The sequence below is a fragment of the Benincasa hispida genome, chromosome 9 (assembly GCF_027475165.1).
Source record: "Benincasa hispida cultivar pf3 chromosome 9, pf3_genome.v1.1, whole genome shotgun sequence".
Classification (NCBI taxonomy): Eukaryota; Viridiplantae; Streptophyta; class Magnoliopsida; order Cucurbitales; family Cucurbitaceae; genus Benincasa; species Benincasa hispida.
The window spans coordinates 49,653,790-49,677,800 of NC_143486.1; the positions used below are offsets into that span (position 1 = coordinate 49,653,790).

Consider the following 24,011-nt stretch of genomic DNA (forward strand, 5'->3'; position numbering starts at 1 on the left):
TAATTTATTATAAATAAATATAATAACTAATTTATCATATTATAAATATAATAACTAATTTATCATATTATATTTATACCCTATAGTTTTAATATTACATCTCATACAATATATAACCATAGTTCTTTTTCTCCTTTATGACATTTAATATAAATCATATTTATATTAATTCCTCTAAATAATGTATTTAATACATCAAATCAATTATATCGCATATAATTGAATCAATTTAATTATATCATATATATTAAATTCCCTCTTGTTAATTTGAACATTTCAAACTAACCCAAAAACTAATTCTCAACATGAATCCATTGAGCTACCAAGGGGACCTTATGGACCTGTAGGTTCAAGCTCCAACGGTAACTCACTGACTAAACTCTTTAATCACGATATCTACCATTCGTTAACTGTCGGGCACTCCACTAAAGACCGACATCTGCACTCTTCGCACTACAGATATATTTTTGTGTCCATCGGATATAACTAATCAACAGTACGATGACCCTTCACAAATCGCTCGTAAGTACAATTGGCCAATTTATCGTTTTGCCCCTGTAGTTACATCTAACTTCTTAAGTACCACTGATTCCTCTAATGAACAATACGTCATAGTTCCACTATGAGTAAACCCTTCTCGGGCCATGAGAAGGTGTGGCGCCACATTGTTCAAACCTTGGAATCAACCCTTAAGGGAGTAATTTATCTACTTACCTCTACTTTGAGGAAGGAGTGAATTCTGTCTTGTGTAGCTGAGTTCCCAGCTCCTCAATCAGACGAATTCCCAAAGTGGTAGGTTTGAGTCGGCGATCTGGCCACTTGCACCCATGCAAATCAAAAGACCGCCGTCATAGGCAGGAGTTCACAACTCACTCAGGATTAAGGTTATGTTACCTATGGTCATCTTAGTGAAATGAAAGTCTCTGTCATGAATGGAATTATATAACGAGACTAAACATTTTGTGTTTCGGTTTTATACAAACTCCTTTGTATAGAGCATCCCCGCTCACATGTCTAATACACAAATGGTTAGGATCAGACCATTTGTAGCACTTTACAACACTTGTAACACCTACAAAGCAAGCCATATTCATAGTGTCACCAGGATAAGGTTTCCCTTCTTTATTCATATGCTACAGACCATTTAGGTTATCACTTAAAGCACGATCCACTTGTATGTCTTCATATACATGCTTAAGTTACAACGATAACCAGGGATCTTAGTTTATTGGTTTATGGTTAATGCAACTAAAATATCTCATATTTCATAGACTGGAGTGAATAAAATATCTCATATTATAAATCACAAATATTTTTTCATACCCTACGAGATTTAGGGTATCAACCTCAACAACCCAAGGGTAAAACGATAATTTGACCCAGTTTGAGTTACGAACACTCGTGAAGGACTAACGTGCTATTATTGGTCTATATCCATGGACATAGAAATATATCTATAGTGAGAAGACTGCAACTGTTGGTCTTTAGTGAAGTGTATCACAATTAACGAATATTGATTAATTTGGTTAATGAGTTTAGCCAATTAATCTCATACTGTTGGAGCTTCTAATCTACAGGTCCACCAGGTCCTATTGTTAGTTCACTAGAGGATATTTAAGAGGGATGATTTGAGTTATTCAAATTAATTTGAGGAAACCATATATTAATGTGATTTATAATTGATTATGGATATGATCTACAATTCAACTTAGGATGGTAATATTTGAATAAGATTCAATTAATTAATTCAAGTGAATTAGATTCACAAAGAATTAATTAATATAGAGATATTGCACATATACATATGATGTTTATGATAATTAAATATATATACATTAAATTTAATTTCATGTATAAATAGTTATTTAATTAATGTACAAATTAAATTAAATAAGTATTATTTAATTGTGCTAATTAATTAAATAAGTGTTAATTAATGAATTAATTGTGAAAAAGGGAAATAGGAAAAGGATTAGAAAAAGGGCTTCACGCATACGTAACAGTCCTCGATTAGTCCCCAATGCTTCATGATCATTTGACCCAGTTTGAGTTAAGAACACTTGTGAAACACTCAAACTGGGTCAATTTAATGTCGTTCGTTGGAATTTAAGAGGACTGTTCATGAAGCGGGAATCTACGAAGGTAAGAATGGTTTTAATCTTTTTCCCCAAAGCATTTATATGTTTATATTCTGTTTTGGTATAATGAATTTGTTTATGTAAAATTTGAATTGTGGGATGCAATGCAAGCGGTTCACAATGCTTCTATTGGGAGATGTGATCCTTTCACATGTGACAACAATGATAAATTTGCAATTCAGTGAAGAGAGAACCTGCAAAATAAAGAAAAATGTTTTGGTGCCTAAGTCAGTAAGAGAATTACATAACGAAGGAGAAGTTAGAAGTTTAAATTACCTCATATGGAGACATAAGAGGTGTATTTATAAGGAAAGTTAACCTAGGTTGTTCTCTAGGGTTTCGAAATCTTCTTAGGATAATTTGATGACCTACCAGGCCAAGAGGTGATCTCGATTTTATGTTCGACTCGGGTCGATCTCAGTCGAGCATCTTATTTGGGCCATATCTCGGGCCTAAAGCATTTTCTCGAGCCAAGACATGTGTAATGCATGCCTGCTAGACATTTGGCAAGGCTCGTCGAGGCTGAGCACACTGGTTTGGGCAAGCCAGTCCTCTTTTTCTTGGCCAATCTTGATTCTTCCACTTTTGGTTCATATCATACTTCTTCTTTAGATCTTTATTATTCCCATATGTCAGCAATACCCTTTAGTAAAAAATCACACATAACATTTATAGTGTTGTTTTTAGAGTTCAATATTGGTTGATGGTCTGTACTTTATGTTGACAATTCTATATCATTTAATATAATTATTAAATAGTTTCAAGTAATGACTTCCATCGATTTATTTATTCATTATTATAATAATAATAATTGCTACTTAAATTGATACTCATTTTAGAAAAATCCAACATTTAAACCTCTTAGTTTGAGATTATTTTAAGGAAATTTGGAGACTAATAGTCACATAGTTTTTCCTTTTAAGAATAATATATGAATACAAAAGAGTCGTAGATTTGAACTTACCGAACCATTAAAAGAGGTAGAGATGTTAAACTATTACAAAGTTATATTCATGTTGACGGATCACATTTGTAAATGTTTGTATAAGAATTTTTGGTCAAGAACTTAACCTTTAACCTATAATTTTAATTGCTTTTATTAATTTATCAATTTTTAATTAGATAAAAAGTATTTCTAAAATATCAAAGTCAAACAATAAAGTGGCTAACTATTGACTATTAAGGTAGGTGGATAGTTTCTATTATATGTATATGAACTTTTAATTTCTAAAATTTGACCAATATTTTTATAGTATTTTAGAAAATTACAAAATGTATAAAGAAATTATTAATTAGCAGACATAGTTTTCAATTTTTTTTTTTTTTTAAAAAAGCAATATAATTAGGATCAAGCACTATTTTAAGCATACTTAATAAATAATTTCAAAATATAATTAAATCAATCAATTAATTAAAGCTAATAATGGGTGAGAGAGAAATTCCTTTAAGCAAACAAATTAATTTGTTTTGTTTTGTCCTTCTAATGATGTCTTGTTTGCATCCCCTAGGATTCCTTCCCTTTTTTGTTTTTTTTATCTTTTATAGAAAGATAAAGAAAATAAGTTGAGAAGTCAAATCTTCGAAATTATTGACCCATTCTTCAAAGTTACCTGTCTACTAAGGGCATCACAAGAAACCACTGAAGAATGAAGAAATTAATTAAATTAATAATTTACTAGTGAAGTAGAATCAACTTAGAAAAATATTGGTTCATCTTAGAAAATGGTCGCCCATAAAGTTTTCATAGTTAAAAAATAGCATACTTTAAGATAACTCATTCATAGAGTTTTTCTTGGACAATCTTGATCGAGATTGGACCTCGAGATTTAGTTACATCTATTCTTTATTGGTTCTGCTTTTTATTGTAGAGATATTTCACTCTTTGTGGAGTTAAAGATTTGATTTTTAATTTCTAGAATTTCTTAGAATTTAGTAGTTGATTGAAAAAATTTCAACAAATCTACTATGTTTTCTGGGTTTTTTGGACATTGATTTCCTTTTTTTTCTTTGTAACTCGTCTGTGTACATAGAATTTCTGGGCATTTGAATGTTATTTTGCACGAGATCACTTTGAATCTGGGTTGGGATTTGGATGAATATGGCCTAAAAAAACTCTTTGAACGATTTTTCTTAAAGTGTGCTACTTTTGAAATGTAAAAAATTGACAGGATTATTTTGGACGATTTCCCGTTGATCTTCCATTTACAACCTTACATTTGATTTTATTGTTAGCTCAATGTCGTTTAATTCACTATGAACGTCTCATACTCATAAGTGGTTTTTGAACTCAACAAGTTCTATTGCATCTCTTTGGATTAAATGTTTGATTATAATAAAATTAATTAGAGATTTTTGGGATGTTCTTTGATCATAATAAAGTAGTATTGGTTCTTATCTTAAATTGAGTTGACTAATCTCAAAATTTTAAAACTTCCCCTTTAATTACATGGATATTAACAACTCAATTATTTACTAATTTCATAAAGAAATTTAAGCATATTATTTTTAAAAAATTCCATAACTATTGGATCTTGTTAAGGTTATCTATAGCCATGTACCTCTTGATTAGACATTTATATATGTTTAGTATTTTAAGTGATTTAAATTCTACTTTTAAAACTAAACTTTAAGTTTAATTATAATTTTTGTCCTATTTACTTTCCATCTACAATATATTCTATTGAAATATTAAGATAAAACAAGTTTTGAAAATCAATTGTTTTTTTAAACTTATTTTGATTAAGAATTTAAGGTTGATTTAAATATAAATTATGAACCGTTTTAATCTAAAAACTAGAATCAACATCATTATCAAAGTGCCTAACTTTAATGTCCAATCATTTCGTTTTTGTTTTTGAAAATTTAGCCTATTTCATCTATATTTCTTATCATGATTTGCACCTTTCTTAAATACAGTATTTGAATTCTTAGCCAAATTCCAAAAATAAAAAACAACTTTTTGAAAGTTGTTGTTTTTAATTCTCAAAATTTGACTTGGTTCTTTAAATCTTTGGTGAAAAGTAGATAACAAATGAATAAATTTGGAGGTGGAACTAGTGCATAGGTTTAATTTTCAAAAATAAAAATAAAAAAATTAAGTTATCAAACCGAGCATGAACTATTTTGTATACAATTTTTCTTTTCCGAGCAATATGATTACAAACAGAGAAAATTATTATTTATATATTAGATATAGATATAGATAATATGAGAAAGTGTAAATAATCTCACTATCGCAAAAGTTAGAAATATTGTTTGGTAACCATTTCGTTTTTAGTTTTTGGTTTTTGAAAATTAAGTTATTTCCTTTTCATTTCTTATAATGATTTGCATCTTATCGTGGTTGAGTTCTTAGCCAAATTCCAAAAGCAAAAACAAATTTTTGAAGGTACTTATTTTAGTTTTAAAATTTGGGTTCGGTTTTTTAAACCTAGTAAAAAGTATATAACTAAGAAAGAAATTGAAAGTGCATAGAGTTAATTTTTTAAAATAAAAATAAAAAATCAAATAATTACCCAACGATATATAAATTGTTACCAATTAAAGTTTATAAACTAAATTAAATGGTTATTTATATAAAAGTTAGTTGACAAATTTTTTTTAACCCACAACTAATTTTTACGACTAGTGACAATCACTTTCATTCTTTTTGTTTTTTGCGAAATAACTTTCATTCTTCCTCTTATGATTTTGGTAACTTATTATTGTTGGTCCTAAATTTATAATGGTAAATACTCATTGATATTTTCATCATCGTTATCAAATTCTTGTTTTATATATAGTTGAAATTTTAGGTAATTTACATACTAATTTAAATTTGGAATGTATTACTTCTTTTTAAGTGTTAATGTAAATTTTTAAAAGAGGAAAAAAATACAAATAAAACAGAGGTTTTCTAGACTTTAAAACAATTTTTTTTTAAAAAAAAAAGGAAAACGAAAACAAACAAATAAAACATAGACTTTAAAATGTATATTTTAATCTACAAGTTTTTTTAAAAATAATAATTACTTAGGTTCCATTTGATAATCATTTTATTTTTTGTTTTTGTTTTTTAAAATTAAGTCAATAGATATTACTTTTACCTCAAAATTTCTTCATTTAGTCTACCTTTTACCATTAGTTTAAAAAATCAAGTCAAAATTTGAAAACTAAAAAAATAGTTTTTAAAAATTTGTTTTTGTTTTTAAAATTTAGCCAAAAATTCAACCATTGTACTTAGAAAAAAAATGCAAATTATGATAAAACATGAGAAAAAAATAGACTTAATTTAAAAAAAAAAAAACAAAAAACAAAATGATTATGACTTTAAATTTTAAAAAGAGCATTTTGATAATTTATTATTATGTACAACCTAACATTCACTCAATATTTATTTCAACAAATCAAACAAACCTATATGCCTCCACTACATGCCTATATAAACACATTAATATACACTAGGATGCTACATTATCTACCTATTAAAATCCAAATAAGGATAGAAACTACTATATGATTAAAATATTAATATGCCAACTATAATTATTGTATTTAATATCTCTCTTATATCTAAAGATATGAACCGCTAGTCATATTATATCGGTCTCGTTGAATTATTTTTTTCATAAGATAGATATGAACTGAGCTATCATAGATTGGCTTAATGATAAATAAAAAAATCTGAATTTAATAAAGAGATAATAGGTAATGGATTCAATCCATAATAACCACCTACCTAAGATTTAATATCCTATGAGTTTCCTTGACACTTAAATATTGTAATATAACGAGGGTTGTCGTGTGAGATTAGTTGAGGTACACCTAAGTTAGTTCGGACACTCACAAAGATATATATAAAAATTGAATATACTACCCTTAAAATATGATGATAGTTATAATTACACTCGTATACTTTCAATTATAAAAATTAGACTTCGATCTTATGTAATTGTTACAATTTTTATAATTATATAGGTCGAGGAATGACTCAATTTTTTTTATAAACTTTCCCTATTTATTATGTGTTAATAATTAATTTTTTTTTTATAAAATTAAAAGGGAAGAAAAAGGAAAATGGCTAAAGAATATCTTAAACCACTTTTTTTCTCACCCCTCATTCTCTCTACCCACCATCTCCTCACTTTCTTTTCCACTTGCACTGTTGACTCTCCTTCCTATTCCTTGCTCTTTAAATTGCTTATTTAAGGCAAAGTGGGTTTTCTTCTAATGTTGCCTCCAACTACTCTGGATTTGAATTAACTTCAATTATGACCATAAAGACATCAATTTGATGAGAAAAAATGGAAGTGTTGAAGAGTTGTTTATAGTATATAATTTACAAATAAGGTAGGAAAGTCTTTGCTTTCCTCTTTTATCTCAAGTAAATGTCTGTTTTGTCCTTCAATCTTTTAATTTTTTGATGGTATTTTTTGAGATATGTTAAGATAATAGAGGTGTTGTTTGTGCTAAAAAGTGAAGGATACAACTATTTGAGTGTTGGTGGTTACACATATTGAATCGGTGCATATATTTATATATAAATGCAATCCATGTCTAAAAAAATTAACTATTCGAGTTTGGATGCTTGTTAATGTCATTCAATCTTTGGAATATGACTCTTTGAGCGTAGATTTTCTTTGTGAGATGGTAGGACAATAGAGATACAATTTGTCCCGATGGAATATGATTATTTAGTATGAAGATAGCTAACATCGAATGTGTGCATTCATTCATGTATGGATGCAATCCATGTATAAAAATGTGATTTTTCAAGTTTAGGTATTCGTTGAGAGATGTTAAGAAAATGTATATGGTTTTTGAAAGTTTTAATTTATGAAATATAATGATCTTAGGAAAGTTAAACTTTTAAGTTGAATAAGTATAATTTATGCTGATAGAATACAACTATTCGAGTGTAAGCGGTGTTGTTATATATGAAATTAATGCATTCATTGTTAATTTTCTAATATTATTTTTGGTCTCAAAAGAGAAATTTCTAATAGTAAATCGAGTTCAACATATTTAAATTTGTGACTAATAGTTTATTAAAATACATTAACGTGATTTATAAATTAAATTCATACATTGGTATTTTTCTTCCATCACTCTATCACGTTTGCACCTCTCCTTGCTCTCTCATTCATGCTTAAAATTATTTCTAGATTTTTAAAATATTAATTAAACAGTATCTAGATAAAATTTGGGTCATCCATACAAAAATCTTACGAATATAAAAATCTTACGAATATAAAGCTCCAAAAGTCAAAGTGACCTTTTGCCCCCTTTTTAAAACCCCCCACTTTCTCTCTCTAAAGCCTCAATCAATCAGCCATTTCGTTCTTCCTCAGGCTTAAATCACCACCCACCGCTCACTTCATTCCGGCAATAAACATCGCCGGCGGCGGCATTACAGCACCCACGACGACGGGCGTTCCTCCGGCGACGAGTAGCAACGGTGCAGCACCTTTGTTGAGTAACCCTCCACGCGGATTCGGCGAACTCGATCCCACAGCGACCCACTCAACTCTGGTGTTCCAGCAGTTCAAGACAAACAGCAAACCGAGCGTACAGACCCAGCGACGCACAAGTTTCTTCAATTTGCCAACTGGGTTGTGGGAGATCTTCGATTAAGAGCTTTCGAGTTGGGGGAAGACTGCTTGGACTTTGCCAATTTGGGGATTAGAAGCTAAAAGAAACTAACCCAGTTCGTGATTTTGCTTTGATTTCACTCCTTTTTCTTTTGGTAATTCTATTACTTCCTTCTCTTGTTTCTTTCGTCTTGTGTTCGTGGGTTTTGAAGTGACCTCAATTTCATCTTCTTGTTGAATTTTGTAGACCCGATCGGGGACGTCTATGATGTGTTTCCCTTTTTTCTTGCTTTCACTTCTCACAGTTCCTTGGATTTCGGGGTTTCTTGTTCCTGTGTTGAAAATTTTGGTTCCTTTGTTGGACTTTGTGGTTTTGACTGAAACCTTTTGCAGTTCACTCATTCTTAGTTCTTGAGTGTTTGGCTTCTATATCTTGAGAATATTTGGATATGAATTGATGTGAATTGGAGTTTCCATGTTTGTCAGTTGACTATTCAGTGTGGTTCTGTGAATCCCTGTTTTAGTCGATTTGTTTGACATTCACTCTCGTGAAAGGTTCGTTTCTTTTATCGTTGAAACTTGTTTACAGTTACAATTGTCTTTTTTAATTGTAGGATTTTGAATTGAAGGTTCTATCTCATTATAGTCGTTTAATTTCTGTTTCCTGTAATTCAAAAGTTTTTTTTAGATTGAATTGTTTTTGTTGCTCATTTAGATTACTTTGATTCTCAGTATTGGTTTACTGCTTAGTACATTTGAGATTTATTCCTGGAGCTAGTCTATAGGAGCTTCTTTTTCCTCTAACCTTGTTATGGATTTTGAACTTTGTAAAACTCATGTTATGATTATGACTTAGACCACAATGTTGTGATTTTGGGCTTTGAGATATGAAACCATCTTCTGTTGAACCTATCATCTAAATCACTGCCAATATGGTCTTTTAAGTTCATTTTATTAGATTTTCAATCAACTTTGTTAACTTTTCAGGTTTGTGCACTAAGTCTTATCATGGACTCCCCTCAATCTGTTGTTTCTCCATTGAAGAACTCTCCCATTGCTGAGACTGAGAAGCAGAAACCCAATATCTTTGCTCCGATCTCTGTTTCTCCAACAAAGGGAATTGAGGTCAACCGAAAAGAAGTGGTGATGCATAACTTGGAGGAAGTTATTGGTGCACTTGACGTATGCATTCATCAGGCTAGAGACATTCATAATATCTGCATATACCATAAGCAGGATGTTTATGCTAAACTTTGTCTGACTACTGATCCTGAAGATTCTCTCTCCACCAAAATCATTAATGGAGCTGGGAGGAACCCAGTCTTCAATGAGAATCTTCGTTTCAATGTTCAGAGTGTCGATGCCTCCCTTAAATGTGAGATTTGGATGTTGAGCAGAGTGAGGAATTATCTGGAAGACCAGCTGTTGGGGTTTACCTTGGTACCATTGACTGAAGTTCTTGTTAAGGATGGCAAATTAGAGAAAGAGTTCTCTCTTTCTTCTACCGATTTGTTCCATTCTCCTGCTGGATTTGTTCAACTATCTCTTGCATACAATGGAACCTCGCCTGATGTGATGGCTGTTCCTAAAGCTGTCTTGGAATCATCAAATGCAGCATTGAAGGATTCTGAAATATCTGAGTCACTAGCTAGTGATTTGGATAAAATAGAGTTTCCAGATCCTAAGATTGTAAATGAAGATGAGATGATGGTGTCCGAGTATTTCTGCATCCCAGGCTCTAATCCGGAGTCTGAGGACTCTGAGAGCCTAGCTACTTCTGGTACAGAAGATCATCTGAGTTCAGAAATAGGTGCTCGTATTGTGGAAAGCTTCTCAACAGCTTCTATTGAGTCTGTCCAGCTTTCAAAGCTCGATTCTCCACCTAGCAGCTTGTCAACTAATGGAGGATCCTCGCCTCCTGGACCAACAAGCTCAGAATCATCCGATGCTTCAGAAGCTTCAAAGCCTCGAACTCAGGAACCGATTGAAGAGGAGAAGCGTGTGGACGTTAAGAATGGCAAGGATGATTCCTCTGCTGAGGCACCAAGTGATACATTCTCAAAGCCTGTTATCACTGTGAACATAGAGCCAGAACAAAATGTAGTGCAGCAGGACATTGTTGATATGTATATGAAAAGCATGCAGCAATTTACGGAGTCATTAGCAAAGATGAAACTTCCTCTGGACGTTGATAATGAACCAACCAGTTCAGGAAATTCAAGCTCTGATCAGAAAACACCGTCCTCGACGAACGGCAATGCACGAGTGTTCTATGGAAGCAGAGCTTTCTTCTAAACTGTGGTTTCTACATTTCAGACAAAGACACACACAAATAACTCTAGAACTATAGGTCGAATGTTACTATCAATAGTGGAATGTAATAATGTATCTTTGTAGAGTGGTGTTTCCCGTTGTATGTTGGTTTGTCATGTACGATAGTAAATCGTGGCTTCTACACCTTACAAACTTTGTTCTATCATGATCATGAGTGTAACCATGAATGAATTATTATCCCTCGTTGTAACAATTAACTTAAGAATGCAACTTCTAATTATATGAAATCAAAATCATATCCTTTATCTGTTGGTCCCACATGATATTATGTTCGTTTCAAGGAATGAATTGGATAGACCAGTGCATTGATGGCTTGATTTCTGTTGATTCAGATCATGTGGTCCAGAAATTCCTTGTTACATTTATTCTTTGTATAACGTGTACTGTGCCTGATGGGATTAGCAGAGAGATACTTTTTTGTCAAGATTTTCAAACTAAAGTAGTTTTGTTTTGGCTCCCTGAAGTTGGGAATCCAGAACCAAGTTCTATAGGATTTGTACTAGGAATATTCAGTGGAAGATCCAAACTTAGATAGGAAAAAAATTTACTGGTTTGTATCTTGTTACTCTAAATTGGTCGATGTTAGCATGCATAATATGAATCTTCTTAGGCATTCAAATGGGAACTTCAGTTATTTCATGTGCTCTGAGGTTCATGTGCCTTCTGCAGATCCATGCAATGTGACCATCATCTCTGTATCTCACTCTCCACAACCCGAACTTCTCAGCAATATCTTTTCCAGTTGAACATCTCTGTTCTCTCAAGTAATCCACAACCCATTGCTGTGCTGTTCTGAGATCTTGCTGAATATCCCCAGCTCTGCTTCTTCCCCTGTTTAAACCTACACGTCCTATAGCTGCAGCCCCAACTGCTCCTGCAGCTGCTGCTCCAGCTGCCCCATGAAAAAGAGACGATTCAGCTAGATGCGCAACCTCGCGACTCAAATCTGGGATCATGTGCCCCATTCCCATTGCTACTTGGGCTCCAATTCTGAGAGAAAATGTTACCAGTTTCATGAACTTTGTCATATAAGGAGCTAAAGACCTGACTGCCATATTGTCAATCCGCATTACTTCACAGCCTATCTGATCTTCAACAACATGCATTTCCCTTCGGAACTCGCATAACATGTGCAGTCGGAGAGCATTCATGCCGGAAATCAGGTTAGTAATCAACCTTCTTGAATAGTTTTCTGTTCTAACGAAATAAAACATGTTAGGCACTCGTCTCTCTTCAATTTCAACATTGTAATTCACTAGGTAGTTCACTTTGCGATTAAGCTCGAGGAGGAGTCTATGCTCATAATATCTTAGACCTTTTATCTCCTGCTTTAAGTCTCTGATTTCTTGTTCAATGATCTTTAATCTCTGCAAAACAGCTTCAACCCCTTTTGCAATTCCACCTAATGTCGCTTCAACTTTGTCAGTTTCGTCATTGGATAGCGAGTGATCAACTGCTTCCGGGTTGTTTTCATGCGGGACTTGCAGTTCAACAGCAAGATTGTAAAGGTCATGGTACCTCCTATGCAAAACTTCCCGAAAATCATCATCAGATAAGAGGTCTCGAGCAAAATCAAAGCCAACTGCAACAATTTCTCTACCACCATCTGACAGAGGACACCATGTATGCTGATATTCGTACATGCCATCAGCAGGAACGGAAAGCAATGCCAATTTCAGTTGTTGTATTGAGACATGCTGGGTTTTCCTGTGTCTAGGTGGTACCAAATTCTGCACGCACTGGGGCCTGATAATGCTTTCGGTCAAGATGATGCCATGACAGAGATCGTGAATTGCAGGGATTATAAGCTGCTGGATAAACCGGAGAGTCTCAGTCAAGCTCTTTGTGGAGCATGCCAGGACATCAATATAGTAGCCCAATTGTCCCCCAAGCTCTACCCTAACATAAATTCCATTAATGTTTATTGTGATCAGGTATTTCTCTAAGCTGTAAGTTGCTACATATTGGTTCTTTAATGCCATGATTCTGTTATGCAAATGCACCTGAATTTCCAACAGTAAAAACTCATATTAGGAATTCAAAACTCACCATGTTCCATCAAAGAAGAGAGAGAGAGAGAGAGAAAGAGAACAAGGTGATTCTTACCTGTAGTCGAGGAAAAAATCCGGGAGTAAGAAACATATGGCTTGAATCATCACATTCTAGGTGTCTCCCTGTGTAGATGCAATCAGGCATACTTAACGGCCATCTCTGTGGTTTTGCTCTACCTTCTTCAAGAACCGAGGGGATTAGCAATGGGGAATTAGGATCTGATTGGTCTTGTTCATAACAGAGTTCCAGTTTTAGCATCATTCCCACCAAGTCACTAGCTTGTAAGTTTTCAAATACCTTCGAACTCATTCCTGGGATCTGACTATGTAACTTGCCTCTTAAAACTTTTTCTAGTTCTTTCCTGCTGATGAATCCACTATTGTTGGTTGAATTGTGTCTAACTTCTAGTCTTATTAGTTGACCAAGAACTTCCCCACAAAACCAATCACAATCTAATATTATAAACCCCAGTTCTTCAAAGTAAATCACCTCTCCTATGTCATGCAAGCAAGTAGCAACAGCCTTCCTCCTCATTTCAATCTTATCTCTATTACTTCGTCTTGAACGGATTCTCAATTGAGGGATATGAAGTTGACACAGATCCTGAAACTCTTTCCATCTCATTGCTGGTTTGTTGTAGTTTTCAGATCTCCAGTCTGTCAAAATTTGTATCAGTTCATTACAGAGCTGGTAAACTTGCGGAACTCTTTGGAGAACAGTCCGGCTCATTCTCTGAAGATGATGCAAGAGTTTGTTTACTGATGCTGATGAGCGTGCATCAACCGTGAATACTGTCGGGTAGATATCAAGGAAACCTTGGAATTTGTCTCTCAATTCCTTAATTGAAATTAAAGTTTGCTGCAAGTTCTGTGAAGGTTGTACAACTTTGTCATGGTGTGTGAGAACCAAAGTTACATTTGGAAGCATGCATTGTTGTGCTGCTCTTTTAGAGTTGGAGACTATGAACCTTAGCCAATATTGAACATCTTCTTCTATCTCGTTCAGATGTTTCGGTTCTTTGTTACTCGGTTTCCTGAATAAACTGCTGATGATCACAAATACTGATGCACTTCCAGGCCCTGGAAACATGAGATCATGTAGGGAATGGAACTCATGCTGACCAGCTAGATTCCAAACTGATATTTTTATGTCTTCATCTCTGAAAGTTTTTATCTTCATTCCAACTGTTCTTACCGCTTGTTCAACTGGAGCTACTAAAGATCTGACTTGGTCTGTGAAGGGAAGTTTTGAAGAACTAAAGTTCTGTAATATGGAGTTACACAGAGTAGTTTTACCTGCATTTGGGTGTCTAAAGTTAGTTTGATTATTCAATTTTAACTTATACGAACTTTTGGAGAAAACTTACAGGTCTATAAGCTTGTATGAAAGAAACTATGTCAATACCTGCATATTCTTGGCCACAGAAGAAAATCCTACAGCTTTTTGGCTCTGTCAAGGTCATGTCCAGTGAATCCACCTGGGGTTCGGGATCAGTGTTCCCGTTCTGTCCTAACCTTTGGTAAACTCTATCAGCTTTCCCAGAATTCTGAAGAGGAGTCCCTGAGAGGTCGATGTCTTCAATCCAAGGATTTACCTCTAGCATCCCCATTATTGCCTGCAACACCATGTCTCCATCAACACCTTTACAACCGTGCAAGGATAAGTGTGTTAAGGATGCATTCTTCTCTAAACTCCTGAAAATTCTGACTATGTCATTGGGTCTCAAGCTATGATCATCATATATCCCGAGATGAGTTAGAGTTTCATTTGTTGTAAGCGTACGTAGAATGGCTGTGAGCCCGTCTCTTCCTATCTTGTTTTTTCGACCTCCAAATGTTACGTATTTCAGAGTTATGTTTGCTTGAAGTTGCAGGGTCGAAAACCGGCTCAAAGGGCAGAGTAAATGCTCGACTCCGATGCCCGTAAATAAGTTTCCATCAAGAAATAAGCTCTGCAGGTGTTTGTTCTTGAAAAGTCCAGCTGCTATATGCACAATTGCCTCATCTTTTAAGTGACTCTTTGATAATTTTACCTCCCTCAAGCAACGATTTTGCTCCAACGCCCAACGAAATTCCTTTGCCCACCGGGATTTCAGCCGGATACCAGTCATGTCGAGTGTTTTAACTGTCGAGTTTAACCCGAGCGCATTAGCAACCCTGCAAGCACCATTTATGTCAAGCCTATAAATTCTGAGTGTGCTATTCCCAGGTACAAACTCAACCACCTTAGAACTTTTTCCACCATTTTCTCCATTCCAAATGTGCACTTCCATATTCCTATTCAGTGCCAAAACTGCAGATATCAATGGGGTCACTCTGATCGAATTTGAGTCAAAAATTGACAAAAGCTTCAGAGTTGTGTTTTCTTCAACCATCTCTGAGAGTTCTTCCATGCCTTTCGACCCGATCGAATCCTCCCAAATCTGAAACTCCTCTAACGAATCATTTGTCTTCAAACCAGAAGCAATCAAACCAACCCCAACTGATCCGATCCCACATTCCGAAAACATAAGCTCGTTAATCCCTCTGTTAGTCTTCAAAACACAACACAGCTCCACCAAGCATTCATTACTCAGTCTATTTTGTCCAAACACAACCTGTCTAATGCCCGAGTTATCCTCAAGCAACCTACAAAGCTCTCGGATTTGCTCGAGTTCCCAATCGACAAGATGGAACTCCAAGCTTCTGAGGGAGCTGTGGCAGCTCAAAGCTGTGAGAAAGCAAGAGAAGTATGTAATGTCATCCTTGGAGAGGTCTACTTTCCAGGAGTTTTCGGTTTCGACATGGCAGCAAGAAGTGGATTGAGAGAGATGGAAGGACAGGCTCTGGGGGCCGGGGATGTCTGGTCCCAGAGCGTGCAATGCCCACTCGAGATTGTCATGGTTCTGGTCTGAAGCCATTGATGGAGAGAAAGGTGAGAGCTAAGAGCTCTGTTTTGTGAAAATGGTTTTGCTTTATTGGGAAGAAAAAAGAAGCATTTTGCGAGAGTTTCAACATGGAAAAGGGGGAGATGTTTGTCAAAGTTACAGTTTGGTGCTTTATAACTGTAAAATCATTTACAATTATTTAATTTGGGGAATCATTGGTAAAACTTTCGGTGGAACTATTTGTGTCAGACGTTTATGAACTTCTTTCCAAAAACTTCTTTCTTTTGTTTTTTTAAAAGTACCATTTTAGTTTCGATACCTTAAACTTCGTTTAATTTAAATTCTTATACTTCCAAAAAAAAATCTTAAAATCTTAAAGGCGATCATGTTTATTGTTAATATTTTCAATTTTTTTTTTATTATCATTTTCACTATAAATTTTAAAAATTTTAAAAGTATATTTATATATTATATTTCTTTGCATGAAAATTATTATTAATATTTAACTAGTTTCAATAAAATATGAACTAAATTTAGATAAGAGACTGAAATCGAATATTTAAAACTATATGGACTAAAATTGAACAGATCTCAAAGTTAGAGACCAAAATGATATTCTAAAGTTATTATTATTATTTTGTTATCATATTATCTTTTGTCATGTGCTATTAAGTTTTGTACTATAATTTTGGGAGAAAGATTCATTTTGGTTAAACTACAAGACTATTTTTAAATTTTATGTTTACTTCAAAACATTTTCATTAATGAGTTATTTTAACTTTCAGATTTATGCCTAATGTCCTTTTTCTTTTGAATATTAACAACGAGTTGTGAATTGAATTTCTGATTTTTAGAGACGAAGATCATGCTAATATCATTAAATTAAGAACATGTATAATATGTCCTTGAACTTATATTAAGAAGGTGCTTGAACTTTGAATTTATTTTAGTACCGGGCTTAATATATCAAATATAAAATTCAATTTTATCTCTTTGAGGACATTAAATTTTCCATTTTTTGTTTAGCATATTCATAATTTTTAAAAAATGTCAAATTTGCTTAAGATTAGTTTAAAACAATATTGAAAGTATAAGGATTTATTAGATACAAAATTAAAAGTATGTTCCTCTCCAAATAAATTGAAAGTACGTGAAATTATTGATTTTTTTTAAGTTTATGATTGATTAGACAATTTTTAAATTTAATTGGCAACTAATTCTAATTCTTCACTATTTACTCTTGCACGTTTCCCCCAAGCTTCACTTTAAATTTTTTATCTGATCAAATATAACTCCAAATATGAATTAGTGGTGAGATTAAATACAACAAAAGAACATCCAAATTCACAACCAAAACCAGCATGGTAAGAAGAACTAAGTGTTCATATTGTTTAAAAACAAAAAAAAAAAAAAACCTTTTATAACTATTTTATTTTTAAAAATTAAGTTTAAAAATAATATCTTTCATTTATGTTTCTTTATTTTTGTTATTACTTTTTATCAATATTTTCAAAATTCAAGTCAAGTTCAAAAGACTAAAAAGTAGTTTTATTTTTAGAATTTGGAGCAAGATGAAAACGAGGAAAACAAACCTAATTTTCAAATATATAAAATAAAATGAAATAGTCATTCAAACAGATTCGAGTTAATTTAGTGTATAAATTGTTATATTTAGAACTCTTATTAAGAGTAATATCATTGAGATTTAATGAGTTGGAATAGTAAATTCATAATTTTGAAACTTCACCATGACCATATTCTTAAAATATATATATTAAAATGACCCATGGGACTCCATTTCAATGAGAAGAAAATAAAATCGAATTTTCTTTTGAGTTTTTGATAGAAAGTTTTTTTTTTTTTTAAATGTATAATAGAAGTTTTATAATGAAGTATTGGGATGTTGTGGAGTTACACATCCTACCAAAGGAAAGCATTTCTTCCACCAAAGATATTCTATTGGTTTGAAAAGCTTGATACCATAGAAGAATAGCTTCTTTGCCCTAATTCCTTGCCTTATGGGATTCATTTTGGTTGATGAACTTAGGATACTAGTTAATCAACACTTCCAATGCAATGCTTTTTATTTTATTATTATTATTATTTTTATCCTAGTTAACGAAATAGTTTTATTCATTACTAGTAACGAAATAGTATTATTATTTTTTTTATCCTAGTTAACGAAATTGATTAATTTGTTTCAGAAATGATTACATATTTGAAAAATCGGACAACTTAGGGTGACAAAGATATTTTAGTGTTCTATCGTTGTCTATCATTGAGTGCTTCTTCCTCTTCTTCTACTACTACTATAATTGTCTATGATTAACAAAATCACCATCACTATCTATCTAATAGACAATGATTACTACTATTGTTGTGTATCACTAATAGATAGTGATAGAACGACATCTCTATCTATGAGTAATATTATAGTTTAACCTAAAAGAAAATAGAAAAACAAGTTTGATCTATATCAACATTCGAACGAGGGATTTGAATTGCTCCACATGTCCATGGAGAGAAATAAACCATATTTAATTCTGGGTATAATTTGTTAGTGTCCAGATATCATCAAATCATTAAGAATGTAGGACTCCTCCAATTGCCTAATAAATGAAATTCATAAAAAGATTTAAACAAGATTCTTATTATAATTATTCTAGAAATTGTTTAAACTCAACCAGGGTTTGATTCTGGAATTTTGGAATTAAACAAAAAAAAAAAAAAAAAAAAAAAAAAGGAAATGGATGATATATTATATATTAAACTATAAAAGGAAAGGATAATTTCTTTTCGGGTTTTATCATCCTAAAAATTGATTTTTTTTTTTTTTTTTTATAAAAATAGGGTAGGACTGAAAAGATTGACAAAAATAGTTTTTTAATCGTGTACCTGGTACACGAGTGCCTGTGATTTGGCACGCGTAGACGGCTAATGTGGCAGTCATGCAGCAGTACACGATTACCCTAAGTCGTGTATATAATTGTGTACCGGGTACACGACTTTGTTCTCCATTAAACCACAACACCTCTTCTTCTTCCTCCGGCCGTGAGCTTTTTCTCTTGTTGTTGCCGCCATGAGTCAATCTACCGAAGGATTTTCTCCATCCGAAGCGTTTTCTTTTACTGAGGTAAAGTTTTTTCTTTAATTTTTTTCAATATATGTATTTGTTTATAGAAATGAGGATCAAGTTCGAAAACGTATAGTTTATGGATCCATGATTTAAATGTATAATCTTCATATATATATATATATATATATCATTTTGTTTGCATTTGGGCTGAATTAAATGTGTAGTTTATGAATCCATGATTATTTTTTTTTTTGATATATGTTGAATTTAGAAATTAGATTTTGTTGGGCTATGTTCTTGGATGATTATGTTGGCCTATTTGTTGGGTTAATTTAAGAAAATATATGTATATGTTTATAAAAATGAAGATTACTTTATATATATATATATATTACTTTGTTTGCATTTGGGCTGAATTAAATGTATGATTTATGGATATACTATTTTGTTTTTATTTGGGCTGATTTAAATGTATAGTTTATGTATCTTAGATTTGGGTTGATTTAAATGTATAATATTTAGATTGAAGACATATTAACATATTTTTTTGTCAACTATAACAGTTAAAAAAATCATAATAAATATGTCGATGCGCCCTGAAGATTTAGTTATTTTTTAACCTGGAAATGATGGAGACGGTGATTATTTGGAAACAATAGTAGTGGGGAACATATCTTGAGTTGGTACCGTCAGATATGTTCACCCAAATAGATTGGGAAATTACGAATTCAACATGTGAACGATGGTCAACTTTGGAGGAAAGGACTATATGTGTAGATAATTATAGTTTAATACATAAATGAATGTTATTTAATACTAAAGAAGATTTACAGTTTGCTGTAAAAAAATATTGTGTCACAGAAGAGATTATTGTAGTGGAATCAAATCAAGATCTTTGGTATGTCAAATGTAAATCATGGAAGGATGGTTGTGATTAGAGGTTACGGGCATGTTGGCGTAAAACTCATCGGATGTTCGAAATCATCAAACTTCAAGGGGAATACTCATGTTTGTTTTCAGAATTGACACAGGATCATTCACAACTTGATTCAAATTTTATGAGTATCGAAATCCAAAATTTGGTTAGAGCTAATCGTGGGGTACCTGTGGCCCTACTCCAAGAAACAATTAAAAAACAATATGGCTATAATGTTAATTATAGACGGGTGGGGCAAGCCAAGAGAAAAACCTTGATTGCTGTGTTTGGTGATTGAGAGAAATCATATTCAGAGCTTTTGTATTGGTTGAGTGCTTTTGTTCATTACAATCCAAGAACAAGATCAGATTGGTATTTTCTTTCGTTTGATGTGTCAGGTATGACTATTTTTGGTCAAGTTTTTTGATCATTCAATCCTGTAAGAGAAGGGTTCAAACATTGTAGGCCATTAATTCAGATCGATGGAAGTCATCTCTATGGAAAGCATAAGGGGAAATTATTGACCGCCTTATTTATTGATGCAAACGGGCACATATTTTCCCTTGCTTTTACTATTGTTGAAGGTAAAAATTCGTCTAGTTGGTCATGGTTTTTGTGGGCATTACGTGAATATGTTACCCAAAGAGATGGTATTTGCTTGATTTATGATAGACATAAGGGCATGCTTTGAACCTAGAACGTACCATCGATATTGTCTTCGCCATGTTGCCAGTAATTTCAATACGAAATATAAATCAAAGCAACTAAAAGATTTGGTGTTTATGGCAGGAAATCAACACCAAAGGTGCAAGTTCATTTAGTGCATGAAAGAATTGAAACAATTGAACCCTGAATGCCTTGAATATTTTTCAGATATTGACTTGGAAAAATGGACTCAATCACATGACGGTGGGTACCGGTATGGGTGGATGACAAGCAATGCAACTGAATGCATGAATGGTGTTTTCAAAGGTGCTAGAATGTTACCAATTACTTCTTTGGTTAGGCTAATATTTTATCGCACAATACTATATTTTGAATGTCGAAGACTAGAGATCAGTGAAGCACTCAATCGTGGGGACATGTACATAGAATATGCCCTAAGAAAACTTAAGAGGTGGAAAAAATGAGCATCTGCATATATAGTGACATCTATTTACAGGGAAACTCAAACTTTTGAAGTACATATTGGGGTTGATGCCGTAAAGTCTCGTGTCTTGTAGTTTGTACATCGATTTCGAGCATGCTGGTACATACTCGTGGTGTGGTGCCTGTCTTGCATGGTTGTATAGAGAACTTTGTCGGGCTACCAATGCACAAACGTTGGAAATAGTGGCACCACTGATACTACTACAGGTATGAGCTTATGATAGATTTCCAATTATAGCCACACAAGTCCAGTTACAGGCCCTAGATCATCGTCCACTTAGTACCAGGTATTATTTCATTTATATATTTATTTCATTATCATTTTATGTAAGAATATAAATTAATTGTATTTTTTATAATTTTAGATGGAGTGATGTATTAGCTGCCTCTGAACAGTCAGCAAATATGTTGCTAGTATACCGAAAAATATTGGACAGACTGATGCAAAATCAAGTAACAAATGTATATATAAATGAATATTTAAAACATTTTAGAGGTGTACTTATCTTCTTTTTTTTTTGTCAGATTAATTGGATGGCATACACACAAGAGATTTGGGCATCACTACCTGATTACTGTCATGATGGTGAAGACATTTGGTTGACCGTTAGCCCTCTTATATGCTTCCATATAGTAGAGTGGCATCATCTAGATTGTGTGTTGAGACAGTTCGATCTGTGACAAACGATACCTTCGTTGTCCTATACACTTCCAATACTATACCAGATTGATTTGAGAGGTAAGCACGACCAAGAATGGGGTCGAATCCACGCGGAATATATATTCTATTGGCATGAACGACATGATCATTGTGCACAAGGAGAAATAACAAATGAGACAGCTGTATCAGATGACTATTTTTCCTGGTACGATTCAATCACGAGGCGATTTATCACACCTGACGGCGCTTGGTAAGAGATTTAAAATCAGACATTTTCCATATATATGACATGAATATTGTTTAATATTTATTTTTTTTCATCGTACAAAATAATTTTATCGGAGATGTACAACAATATTCAGTGTAGCACAATTTACTAGAGTTGGGTTCAATGTATCACCAAACATTGGTTAACATAGAAAGTATTATTCAACAAACAAGACAACTCAATATTGCTGACACTGATCGAAGACGTATTCGACGTAGACGACAACGACAGCAGGGTGACGTTAATTTAGAGGCACACAAAGACAATCCCATGTGGGTAAGGGCAAGGGGGGTCGTCTTTAAATTTCATGTAAACTTCTATTTTCAAATTAAAGAACTAATTGTAAATCTTCTTTAGTATCATGACATTTTTTTTTTAATATGAGTGCAGAATAATTATGTTTTCATTGTAGATTAAATATATAATTAAGTTTAATAACGAAGGAATTTGTGGACCTGATCCTAAAGTCTTAATATTGTTGTACATCTTTGATTAAAATAAATAATTAGTCAATCTATTTTTTTAAACAAAAAAAATTAAAAAAAATCGTGGATCGGGTCCACGAGTCTCCATGCGACCGGTCAACCAAGTCAGTCGACGTGATGCTGACTGGATTAAACGCTAATCGTGTATCCCGTACACGATTATTCTAAATGCTAACCGTGTACCCCGTTCTACCCTACTTTCGTCAATACATTTCATTCTCACCTATTTTTAAAAATACTTTTTCATATACCCATTTTTATAAATAGTTTGAAAATACACTATATTTTTTAACTTCATCCAAAAAAATTGGAGGACATTTTATAGAAAGTGTTACCAGGGTTAGGTAAAGTTGAAGTCCGAAAGGAAATGTGGAAGTAAATAATAGCATGTGTACGAAGAATTTGAGCATTATCCACATCACTCACTACCATTGCTGTTGGCCACGCATCGTACACCTCAACCGCCTGTTGACTAGCCATCAATGGTCATTGCTGAGTTTTTTCATTCTCTTTTTTTTTAAGACCCTCTTATTTCATTATGATATTAAAGGTAAAGTTGGAATTAATTAAAGGTTAAGTTTAAATTATTTGGTATATTTATAAATAATTAGCCTATTTTTGTCATTTAAAACAATTCTTTTATAATTTATAATCTTATCAAATTAGATTTTTTTTTTTATCCAAACTATAATATACAAATTGGTCAAATTTAAATCAGTGTATTTGTTAGAAAGTTTCAAATTCAATTTCATTCAAATCAAATTGAATGGGGGCATAATCAATTTTTTTATCCCATATAAAATTCCACAAAATCAATTTTAGAATCATATTTTAAACACAAACCAAAATTTGGATAGAATCTAAGATTCACCTTGAATTAAATTTAGACATAATTCAAATTTTATACCAAATATTTTAAGAAAATGTAAAATTCGAACTCAAGTTATCTGAAGTTGATTAAATAAAAAAATTGCGGTATTTAATTTCAAAATTAAATTGGAGTAAAATCAAAAATCAAAACATACAATAAATAAGGTACGAAAACTCAAAATCAAATTTGTTATATTATTGAAAATGTTGATTGAAGTATAACTTTGAATAGTATAGCATACGAACAAAAACAAGTAGCAAAAAAAAAAAATCATCGTACAAATTTCAAATTTTCAATTAAATAATTCTACGCCTCAAGCATAGATTATTTACATTCTATGTACTAAGGGATGGCTTGATAACATTTATGTTTTTTTTTTTATGTTTCTTCAAAACTAGAAATAATAATATATTTTAGTTACTATTTCTATTTGTTTCCAAAAGAATAGTTATTTTTTTAATTTTCTTTTTTATAGTAAATAGAATTTAGTTACATTTATAAAAAAATATATTATAATCATAAACATGTATTAAAATGAACATAGCTCAATTCGCACGTGTGCTAGTGATCAAGAGGTATGAGATTTGAATCTCTTACCCCTATTATATTAAAAAAATAATAATAAT

At 32.5% G+C, this 24,011-nt stretch overlaps 2 protein-coding genes across 2 annotated transcripts; one reads left to right on the forward strand and one right to left on the reverse strand.

Moving 5' to 3' along the window:
• Positions 1–8,240: 8,240 nt before the first annotated feature.
• On the forward strand, positions 8,241–11,286 carry LOC120085684 (uncharacterized). The gene is made up of 2 exons (XM_039041824.2): positions 8,241–8,862; positions 9,695–11,286. Exon 2 carries the CDS (start codon positions 9,716–9,718, stop codon positions 11,000–11,002), a length of 1,287 nt encoding a protein of 428 aa, XP_038897752.2. The 5' UTR covers positions 8,241–8,862; positions 9,695–9,715; the 3' UTR covers positions 11,003–11,286.
• Positions 11,287–11,379: 93 nt separating this feature from the next.
• Positions 11,380–16,090, reverse strand: TRN1 (tornado 1). Its single transcript, XM_039041823.2, has 3 exons — positions 14,498–16,090; positions 13,148–14,388; positions 11,380–13,044 (listed from the first exon to the last, which is right to left on the reverse strand). The coding sequence occupies exons 1-3, from the start codon at positions 15,990–15,992 to the stop codon at positions 11,656–11,658; spliced, it is 4,125 nt and encodes a 1,374-aa protein (XP_038897751.2). The 5' UTR covers positions 15,993–16,090; the 3' UTR covers positions 11,380–11,655.
• Positions 16,091–24,011: the final 7,921 nt, after the last annotated feature.